Below are 12,141 nucleotides of genomic sequence, written 5' to 3' on the forward strand. Positions count from 1 at the left end.
TTGTGCTGAATGTGTGGGTCACATGAGACTTCTGTCCCGGTCCATTAACGGCTAATCCTGGAGGGTTTAGTTCTGGTGAGCGGCGTTAGTTAACTGGTCATGAAAGCCTCTCAGTGGGACTCATTCTCATGAATAACACGAGGCCATTTGTGTTATTTAAACTTTAATAGACTTCTAGATCCAGAGCAGAGCAGGCGAAGAAGAGATATATGTCTGTATAGTGTGTTTTTATTTCAGTACATCAAGTTAAACTTGCATTTGCAACAAAATTATTTTTTTTTTTTTTACTTAATTGTTTATTTAAGTAGTTTTATAGTTTTTCAGTTAACTATTATAACCTTGGTTTGCAACATCGTAACAAAAGACAAAAGAAATGGATGTCTTTTGATGTTGCCTTTATTTATAGTAAGTGAAAATTATTTAATATTAGCTAACAAGATGTTTTTAGTTTATTCTAAAGTGTTTATGGTGTAAAAAGCCACACAAAAATATATAATTAATTATGGTTTTGATAATAAATCATCTTTTGTCTTTGGGGAAAATATATAAAATCAAAACTTAAGGTTTGAACCAAACCAAATTTAAAAAAAACTGATACATTTGTTTGTTTGTTTTATAAAGTATCACTCAAACTACATGTTCACATTTAGAAATGTATCATGTAACATATATATATATATATTGTGGCTGCATCTTTATCTGCTTCGATCGCTCTGCAAGTGTGAGATTTCTAATCATCTGCATTGACTGAATCACATTGTGAGGTTCTTATCAGCTCCACTTGCATCTGATTACAGACTCCGTTCACATGCAAATCCGGCAGATCTCCTGTTCTGTCCCGGAGCCACTTCATCCAGACGCTTTGATTCGCAGTCTCTGCTGATCTCATCACCAATGCATGCCACTTCAAATGCTTCTTCTAGACACGATTCAGGAGATCAGCTCCTTCTTCCACTTAAAACATTCCCAGATCTAATCTTGTTTTCCAGACCCGACTGAAAGCTGAGCTTTAGGAGTCGTTTGGGTCGGAAGCATCAGTGTGTGATGTTGTTTAAACTCTGTGTTCACACCAGACGAGCCGCTGACGACGCTCTGAGACGCTTGAAGAGCTGAAGTCATTCCTCTAAAGCTTAGGGAGAAATCTGAGCCTGTGAGGAGCGTCACAGCAAGAAATGCTTTTCTTACTCAGTATTTGTGTCTTGTTTCCAGTCCAAATATCTACAAATTCTTAAATCGAGATGAATTTGTTTTGTTTTCTGGGGATGAAAATCAAAATGAAGTGAGTTTTTGCTTAAAACAAGCAAGATTATCTGCCAATGTAGAAAGAAAAAGAATATTTTTTCCGTTTGAATTGTTTATTTTTCTGACCGCATTGGCAGATAATCTTGCTTGTTTTAAGCAAAAACTCACTTCATCCCCAGAAAACAACACATAATATCTTAAAGCATTTTACTCATCTAGTGAATGCATCCCGATTTAAGAATTTGTAGATATTTGGACTGGAAACAAGACACAAATACTGAGTAAGAAAAGCATTTTTTGGTGTGTATAATGTGATCTGGGTAAATATATGAGTTGTTTCTCTTGATCTCTTAACCATGAAAGTGCATCTGTCTTATAAACATCTAATTCACTTCTTAGTTTAGTTGTGTAAAGAAGATTGAGGAGTTCGCAGCAGACAGATGTGTGTTGGTTCTCAGCGTGTGTGTCACATGCAAACGCAGGCCAGATGTGCCGTAATGACTTCAGTCTTCAGTGTCTCTTTATCTGCCGAGTGTTTGAAGTGTGTGTGTGTGTGTGTGTGTGTGTGTGTTCAGCACCACTGGGGTCCATTCAGAGCCACGACTCCCCCGAGACACACACCGTCTGCCGGTGACACACACTCAACACACACACAAGCTGATATTCAGTGTCATTGAGATCGTTTGGTGATGCACAGAAATTAGCAGCATTAAAGGCCCTAAAGCCCTTTACTATGGTAAAATCAGTGTAAAACACAGCCTGGAAGGGCTTGTTGCTTGTATAAACCACTGATTATGCATGATAAAAACAATAATCAGATATGATGAAGAGTTTACAGTTGAACGAAGACTTTGACCTCTTGATCTTCTTCATCTTCTTCTTCATCTTCACGGTTCCTCTCTTTGAACTCTTTGCTGTCAGTAATGACCGGTCAGCAGAGGATGATGGTTATCTCCTCATGAGAATTGATGACTGCTTTTGTCTAGTGTCCAAAGTGTAGTTATTTGTGTCATGAATGGCGGCACACAGACACGTGGGCGGATGATGGATCGCTCTTCAAAGAGAGAAAGAGAAGGTTGAGCAGTTCTGAGCAATTGCCTCTTAAACGCCGAGTTATTAAACAGCTCTATGATGTTTTTTCCCATCTTTAACTTTCTTCAGTGTGTGTTGATGTTTGATCATGAAGAAGCTCCAGCTCTTCTCTATATCAGAGTCAGTGTCTCTGAACTCCTGAAACGCCTCCACTGTAGTCTTGAGTTTCTTCCGGGAACGAACACGTCACAATATTCCTCATTATAATAATTCATGCGCAGAATAAAGGGGCGGGGCCTGGTTGAGTTAGTCAGTAGTGTGTTAAACTGGCGGTTATGGGAAGGGGCGGGACATTTCCCAATCACACTCGAAGCGCTCGACCAATCACGACACACTGCTCCAGCCGACCAATCAGAGCACAGTGTGCTGTTCAGAAGGAGGGGCTTCATAGAGACAGGAAGTAAACAGAGCATTACTGACAGACTGGGAAGAGAGGAGCCGCAACAATGGAGAATATGAGGAAAATAATCAACATTCAAGCAGGAAAACCTGTTCTAGTAGAGCCTGAAAACATCATCAAGACTTTGAGTGCATTATAGTTCCTCTTTAAACATTTTCCATCTGTCATTCCAGGTCTGTTTCCCGCTATCCTGAACCTCGCCAGTAATGCCGAAATCTCCACCAACGCGACCTGTGGCGATCCCGCTCCCGAGATGTACTGTAAACTAGTGGAACACGTTCCCGGAAGACGAATCCGGAACCCTCAGTGTCGGCTCTGTGACGCAAGCAGCCAGAATCCCAAAGGTAACAGAATCCCAAATCTTAAACTAGATTAATCAGCAACACTTTACAATAAAAGTCCCTTTAGTTCATGCATTAACTAACAATACGTAACAATGAGTAATACATTTGTTACAGTGTTTATTAATCTTTGTTAAAGGGATAGTTCACCCAAAAATGAAAATTAGCCCATGATTTACTCTCCCTGAAGTCATCCTAGGTGTATATGACACTCTTCTTTCAGACGAACACAATCAGAGTTATATAAAAAAATATCCTGGCTCTTCCCAGCTTTATAATGGCAGTGAATGGCCGTTTCTGTTCTGAAGTCCATCATAAGTGCATCTATCCATCATAAAAGTGCATCTATCCATCATAAAAGTGCATCTATCCATCATAAAAGTGCATCTGTCCATCATAAAAGTGCATCTATCATCATAAAAGTGCATCTGTCCATCATAAAAGTGCATCTATCCATCATAAAAGTGCATCTATCCATCATAAAAGTGCATCTATCCATGATAAAAGTGCATCTATCCATGATAAAAGTGCATCTGTCCGTCATAAAAGTGCATCTATCCATCATAAAAGTGCATCTATCCATGATAAAAGTGCATCTATCCATGATAAAAGTGCATCTATCCATCATAAAAGTGCATCTATCCATCATAAAAGTGCATCTGTCCATCATAAAAGTGCATCTATCCATCATAAAAGTGCATCTGTCCATCATAAAAGTGCATCTATCATCATAAAAGTGCATCTGTCCATCATAAAAGTGCATCTATCCATCATAAAAGTGCATCTATCATCATAAAAGTGCATCTATCCATGATAAAAGTGCATCTATCCATGATAAAAGTGCATCTGTCCGTCATAAAAGTGCATCTATCCATCATAAAAGTGCATCTGTCCATCATAAAAGTGCATCTATCATCATAAAAGTGCATCTATCCATGATAAAAGTGCATCTATCCATGATAAAAGTGCACCTGTCCGTCATAAAAGTGCATCTATCCATCATAAAAGTGCATCTATCCATGATAAAAGTGCATCTATCCATCATAAAAGTGCATCTATCCATGATAAAAGTGCATCTATCCATCATAAAAGTGCATCTATCCATCATAAAAGTGCATCTATCCATCATAAGTGCATCTATCCATCATAAAAGTGCATCTGTCCATCATAAAAGTGCATCTATCCATCATAAAAGTGCATCTGTCCATCATAAAAGTGCATCTATCATCATAAAAGTGCATCTGTCCATCATAAAAGTGCATCTGTCCATCATAAAAGTGCATCTGTCCATCATAAAAGTGCATCTATCCATCATAAAAGTGCATCTGTCCATCATAAAAGTGCATCTGTCCATCATAAAAGTGCATCTATCCATCATAAAAGTGCATCTGTCCATCATAAAAGTGCATCTATCATCATAAAAGTGCATCTGTCCATCATAAGTGCATCTATCCATCATAAAAGTGCATCTGTCCATCATAAGTGCATCTGTCCATCATAAAAGTGCATCTGTCCATCATAAAAGTGCATCTATCCATCATAAAAGTGCATCTATCATCATAAAAGTGCATCTATCCATCATAAAAGTGCATCTATCCATCATAAGGCTGCTGGACCAGACAACATCCCTGGACGCGTACTCAGGGCATGTGCGGAGCAGCTCGCTGGGGTTTTTACAGACATTTTCAACCTGTCTCTTGCCCAAGCAACTGTACCAACATGCTTTAAATGCACTTCCATTGTGCCAGTGCCAAAACACTCCAGCCCGAAGTGCCTTAATGACTACCGCCCTGTAGCACTCACACCCATCGTAATGAAGTGCTTTGAGCGGCTGGTCCTGGCACACCTAAAAGACTCTCTACCATCCACATTGGACTCACACCAGTTTGCCTACCGTAGCAATAGGAGCACAGAGGATGCAGTCTCCATGGCACTGCACTCTGTGCTCACACATCTGGACAATAAGAACACTTATGCACGCATGCTGTTTGTTGACTTCAGCTCAGCATTCAACACTGTCATCCCAACTAAGTTAATAACCAAACTTGGAGACCTGGGCTTCAACACCTCCATGTGCAACTGGATTTTGGACTTCTTGACCAACAGACCCCAGAATGTTCGATCAGGCTCCAACTGCTCCACATCCATCACACTCAACACTGGTGTACCACAGGGCTGTGTGCTAAGCCCGTTCCTCTACTCCCTCTTCACCTCCGACTGCAAGCCTGTGTACGGATCTAATTCCATCGTCAAGTTTGCGGACGACACTACGGTGATTGGTCTCATCAGCAACAACGATGAGACTGCCTATAGGGAGGAGATCAAGCACCTGGCCACATGGTGCACCGAAAATAACCAGCTCCTCAACACCACCAAAACGAAGGAGCTCATCGTGGACTTCAGGAAAGTGTCAAGAGGCACACACGACACCATCCACATCAATGGAATGGCTGTTGAGCGTGTCTCCAGTTTCAAGTTCCTGGGGACCCACATCTCGGCGGACATGACCTGGACAACCAACACCTCCAGCCTGGTCAAGAAGGCTCACCAGCGCCTCTTCTTCCTGAGGACACTGAGGAAGAATCAGCTTTCCTCCACTATCCTGGTGAACTTCTATCGCTGTGCAATAGAAAGCATCCTGACCAACTGTGCTACAGTGTGGTATGGGAGCTGTTCTGTTGCAGAGCGCAAGGCACTGCAGCGGGTGGTGAAAACCGCCCAGCGCATCACTGGGACTCCACTACCTGCCATCGAGCACATCCAGAGGAAACGCTGTCTGCATCGAGCTCGCAGCATCCTTAAGGACTCCTCTCACCCAGCCCACAGACTGTTTTCTCTCCTGCCTTCCGGCAGGCGTTTCAGGTGCCTCCGGACCAGGACCAGCAGACTAAAGAACAGTTTTTTCCCCAGAGCTGTCTCTTTATTAAACTCTAACCCTCATTGATCCCACTCCCCTCATATACTGATTGACTCTCCTCTCCCTCCTCACACCTGCCTCCATTTGTTATTTGCAATACTATAATGTTCATTTGCACTGCTGACTGTTATTACAGTAACAACTGTTTACATATGCATCTTGCACTACTACCTTGACTGGAATATGCTCATTTGCACTGCCGACTGTTTATTTACAGTACCGACTGTTATATATACATTGCAATATCGTACCTTAACTGTAATATGCAATTACTTTCCACTGCACTCACTCGGATAGCTTCTGTCCAAACTTTATTTGCACTACTTTAAATCCATTGTTATACTGCTCATTAGCCTAACTTATACATATATCTATTTGTAAAATTCTGTTTACAGTAATATCCATCTGTATATTATGCTCACATTCTGTTTATAGTAACAGCCATCTGTATATATATTCATAGTACATATCTATCTGTAAAATTATGTTTATAGTAACAGCCATCTGTATATTATATTCAGTACATATCTATCTGTAAACATTCTGTTTATAGTAATAGCCATCTGTATATTATTATATTCAGTACATATCTAGCTGTAAACTCTGTTCACAGTAATAGTTATCTGTATATTATATTCATAGGACAATCTATCTGTAAATTTTTGTTTATAATAGTATTCAACTCTATATTTATTCAGTACATATCCATGTTCTGCACTTATGAACCACTGTATATCCTGCACTTGCTGCTATTGCACTTCTGGTTAGACCTAAACTGCATTTCGTTGCCTTGTACCTGTACTTGTGTAATGACAATAAAGTTGAATCTAATCTAATCTAATCTAATAAAAGTGCATCTGTCCATCATAAAAGTGCATCTGTTCATCATAAAAGTGCATCTGTCCATCATAAAAGTGCATCTATCCATCATAAAAGTGCATCTGTCCATCATAAAAGTGCATCTATCCATCATAAAAGTGCATCTTGGGCTAATTTTCATTTTTGGGTGAACTATCCCTTTAATGTGCCGGTCTAGTTAATTCATCTATGTAGTCTTGCATATTCGTGGTGGTTTTTCCTGCTAACCGTAGATCATGTTTATTTCTGTTCAAACAGAGCAACATCCCATTACTAACGCCATCGACGGCACTAACCAGTGGTGGCAAAGCCCGAGCATCAAGAACGGGCGTCAGTTCCACTGGGTCACGATCACGCTGGACCTTCGACAGGTAGGACTGCGCTAGTCTGGTGCTCAGATGCTAACTCTGTGTCCGCGTCTCCTCATCCGCAGAATCAGCAGTTTCCTGTCAGTGCTTTCATATAATAACTAGAGGAATAACAACGTGCAGTTAACTATTTTACACTATAACACTAGTGTTTATGATTACAATAATAATATGATAACAAACACCAGTTTGCATCAGTGTTATTTCAAGTATAGTTTCATTCATATTTTTAAGAAGTTTTTATATTTAAATTCTGTTTTAATTTTAATTTGAGTTATTTTAAGGGTATTTTTGCTTTTTTTTATTTTTAAATATGTCTATAGACTGTATTAATATTTAGTTTAGTTTTATTTATTTCAGGACATCAAGTTAAACTTGCATTTGCAAGTAGGAGAAATAAAATAAGTTTTTGACTTATTAATTATTAATTCCAAGCAACGAAAATGTTTTTATGTTTTTTAGTTTTAGTTTCAATAACCTTGGTTTGCAATATCTTAACAGAAGATAAAAGAAAAGACCATAGAAATGAAGGTCATTTGATGTTGCCTTTATTAATAAACTAATAATACTTTATATTATAACTAGTTTAGCTTTTGTTTATGGTGTAAAAAGCCAAAAAAATCTTTATTTTGACCTACATTAAGTAGCATTTTGTATTGTGTCTAAAGAATATATATTAAGTACATGTTCTTGACAATAAATAATCTATTACTTTGCATGAAAATATATTAAATCGAAACTTAATTTTTAAACCAAACCAAATTCAAGAAAAACTGATACATTTGGCTGTTTTTTTTTAAATTGGTTCAAAGTATCATTTATTGCTATTTGTTCATAATGAAAATGTAAAAAAAAGAAGAAAAAATGCAATTCAGATTCCCTGATGATGAGATATCTTGACATCCTGAGATAATTGTGTTTCAGAAGCATCTGTAGTTTTGCAGTTTTGATTTTGGAGAGATGTTAAGTTAAGGAACACAGTGCCGTTTCCCAGTGAAATGAAGCTGTTTTTACACCCTCCTCCTCCTCCTCCTCCTCCTCCTCCTCCTCCGTCAGGGCAGATCAGCCATTATGTCCCGTCGTTAACTTGAATGCTGTGCTAATTGTACACTAGCTGCCGGGTTCCTGTGTGTGTGTGTGTGTGTGTGTGTGAATGGAGGAGCAGTTGTGTTGTTGTGAAGCGATTCCAGGCCCTCGGGGGCCGTCGAACACAAGAGTGTTTGTCTAGAGAGGTCAAGAGACACACTAATCCCAAAACTAGAAACAATCCGCAGCATTCCAGCACTGATAATACTCACAACTATTCCACACACAACCCAGTCACTGTGATCTGACGGACACATTCCAGCCACAGTACGGGTTATGGATGTGATGATGAATGTGATGATGGTCACTCTTGTGTTCATGTGCAAATGACGACTATTAAAATCTGCCGAGAACCCAAAACTGCTGGATTAACTCAACGTTTTTGCAGATGATAAAAATGCATTTAATAATTATTTGTATTGTTTTATTGGTAACACATTACAGTACGGTTACATGAACTACTGCAACAATGAAAATACTTAAAGCATTTATTAACCGTAGTTATTGTTCATTTCCGCATTTACTAATACGTTATTATAATCATAATTATATTGATATTATTTAATGGATCTGAACTAACATAAACAGTTGTATTTTTATTGACTAAATTTAACAAAGATTAATAAATACTCTAACAAATGTGCTGCTCGTTGTTAGTTAAAGTCCCCCTGCAGTCAATCATTTGATCCCTTAAAACTCATCTTTGATCACCAAAATGACATATTTGAATGTTTTTTTCTTTAAAAAAAAGTCTTCATGCCTTATAATATCTTGACTGTAACTCGACACCCTTGCCTCATTTAGTATGCGCGGTTCTATGAATATGCAAATGAGCCCCGCCTCCACTCACTCACTCAGCTCAGAGATCCACTGGTTGACGATCACACGTTGATCTGATTGGTTACAAGGTAGTTTGTGACGTCAGAAACACCAGCGATTTCAAAGCGTGTGTTTGAGACTGTCTTTGGTTCACTGCAGTTTTAAGGAGGAAATACTCAGCAATGGTGTCGACTTATGAACTTACACATGCTTTGTCTTAAAGCAGATTAATAACACCACAGTATGAACTTACTGGAGAAGCAAAATGACTGAAGACACTAAGACTTGATTTTTGAAAAATATCGAAATGAAGTGAGAAAAGTAAACAAATATAAAAGATATTTGCTGTTATTTTGCTCTTATCTTTTCCCCGAGTCATTTGGCTTCTCCAGTAAATGTAACTTGGTTTAAGAATGTTTAGGAAATTGTGCTGAAAAATGCGGTGCCAGAAACTCATCAACCACAGAAATCTGAATCACCACACGTTTCCCCGGCTGAAAAACACTAAAGAATCCTGCGATGTGGTTTAGTGGAAGCAGACGAGTGTGTGTGTGTGTGTGTGTGTGTGTGTGTGTGTGTGTGTGTGTGTGTGTGTGTGTGTGTGTGTGTTCGTCTGCAGTGAGGATGAGTCAGGCCTTTGTCTGTGTTCAGTGAGGCCACGGGGGAGGGGCGCGACGCGACACACACACTCACACACACACACACACACACACACACACACACACACACACACACACAGACACACACACACACACACACACACACACACACACACACACACACACACACCTGAGGGGACGGGTGGGCCCAGGTGAGCTTTCAAGCTTTACAGCCACAGTTTGCTGGTCATTCATCAGATGAAAAGGAAGAATTTTGACAAAAAAGAAGTTTAAAGGAGTCGTTCACTTCAGAATTAAAATTTCCTGATAATTTTCTCTCCCGCACATCATCCAATATATTCATGTCTCTCTTTCTTCAGTGGAAAAGAAATAAAGGTTTTTCAGGAACACATTCCAGGATGTTTCTCCATATAGTGTCTTCAATGGGGTCCAATGGGTCGAAGGTCCAGATGTGAGTTTCAGTGCAGCTTCAAAGTCTCGACACGATCCAGCCGAGGAATAAGAGTCTCATCAAGACAAATCAATTTGGACCTTCGACCCGTTGGACCCCATTGAAGTCACTATATGGAGGAACATCCTGGACTGTTTTCCTGAAAAACCTATTTCTGGCCTCTATGGAAATGCAGAAATTACTGTTTTCAAACAGGTTTCCTGATCATTCTTTATCGCCTGTTATTGGTCAGTTAAACAGATAGCCCCTCCCTAAACTCACGTCATTAGTCAGTTAAGCAGATAGCCCCTCCCTAAACTCACGTCATTGGTCAGTTAAACAGATAGCCCCTCCCTAAACTCACGTCATTGGTCAGTTAAGCAGATAGCCCCGCCCTAAACTCACGTCATTGGTTGAGACAGACGTTGACATCGCGCTGCTCAAACTGTGCGAGTTTGTATTTGTAATGAATGATTTTGCAAAGGTCAGGGTTCAGAGATGTTTACGTTTCTTTGACTCGCAACACAAAGCAAACGCCAGCACCTGTTTGATCGAGTGTCGTCGTAGAGTAGCACTGTTTACGGCCTCTTCACAGCTGTGTGTGTGTGTGGGAGTGTGTGAGAGAGAGAGCGTGTGTGTGTGCATGTGTGAGAGAGTGTGAGAGAGAGAGAGTGTGTGTGTGTGCGTGTGCGTGTGTGTGTGATAAAGAGAGTGTGACCAACACAGCTGTTGAAGATCCTCCTGAGGTGTTTGGACAGGAGACCGTGTATGTGTGTGTGTGTGTGTGTGTGTGTGTGTGTGTGTCTCTCTCTCTGTGTGTGTGTGTGTGTGTGTGTGTGTCTCTGTGTGTGTGTGTGTTTACGGCCTGATGGTGTCTCTGTCTGGGGGGCCAAACGTCTCCTTGGCTTGTGTTTGCTTGGCCAGATTGTGTTCGCTGGAGGCGACTGGTTTCTGATGCTGGTTATCGTCTTCAGTGTGTGAATCTGCTGGGATTTATCCAGTTTTGGTGGGATTTTACTAATAAGTTCAAGATTCCAGTAGCCTTATTAACATGGGAAAGTCTTTACTTTGCCAAATCATTGGAAATGATAAATTACAGACAAGATAGTTTTTTTGATTTTCAATGTAGTCAACCTTCGAAAACAAAAAGTGCACAATATTGTGTTTCGTTATCTAAATGTTATTCAGCCTGTTGCTGTTAGAGTTATCCAGACGCCCTTGAGTTTGTCCAGATGACACAATGTTTTACATCTTCAGGAAACAATGCTTGTTTTGTCTAATGTGAAGTTCAGTGAAACTCAACAGTGTCAGAATGAGACGTTTGACCTCAACGAGTTAGAAACAGTTTCTCACGGCATATCCAGATCCACACAGACATACACCTCGTTCACTCATAGGTACATTTATTGTCATATTTCTTGGAGCGGTTGTTGTTTTCCCTAGCAACCATCCCATAATTCTACAGTAAGGCCTGTGATTATCATCTCTGCTGAATGAAAGTGGAAAATCACTCCCTGTAATCCGTGATTTCCCTGCATCTTCACAAACGTTTTATTCCGGGGATTCCGGAAATCTCATGATCAAATGCAGAGACACTCGAACGCTGTCATTACAGTCTGACGAGATGAAGTGTGTGTGTGTCTTCGTCTTTACATTGCTAAGCGTCCAGTAAACACACACACACACACTCATACCTGTATATGTGGTTTACAGGGATTCTCCTCAGGCGTAATGGTTTATGCTGTGTATTGTATCCTCTTAAACTAAACCTACATCACAGAACCCATTAGAGCGTAATGTGGATCATCACAGAGGGACAGCTTCAGTGCAGTAAGCCCATGTGTTCAGGTGAGGTGTGTGTGAAACAGATTCAACCCAGTGCTCGTCTGGAGAGATTGAGTGAGAACTGAGATGAAAGCAGCTCATCTGAGACACACACTCATGAGATCCGGAGTGTTTCTCCTGCCA

At 40.1% G+C, this 12,141-nt stretch overlaps 1 protein-coding gene across 1 annotated transcript in view; it reads left to right on the forward strand.

The window, feature by feature from the left end:
• Positions 1-2,908: 2,908 nt before the first annotated feature.
• The window catches only part of lama1 (laminin, alpha 1), a 62,005-nt gene continuing 52,772 nt past the window's right edge, over positions 2,909-12,141 (forward strand). The window contains exons 1-2 of the mRNA XM_084398307.1: positions 2,909-3,078; positions 7,109-7,221. Of these exons, the coding sequence (XP_084254433.1) occupies positions 2,988-3,078; positions 7,109-7,221 (204 nt within the window). The 5' untranslated portion in view covers positions 2,909-2,987. The remainder of the gene's footprint in view (positions 3,079-7,108; positions 7,222-12,141) is intronic.

This window comes from Rutilus rutilus, assembly GCF_951802725.1.
Source record: "Rutilus rutilus genome assembly, chromosome: 24".
NCBI classification, from domain to species: Eukaryota; Metazoa; Chordata; class Actinopteri; order Cypriniformes; family Leuciscidae; genus Rutilus; species Rutilus rutilus.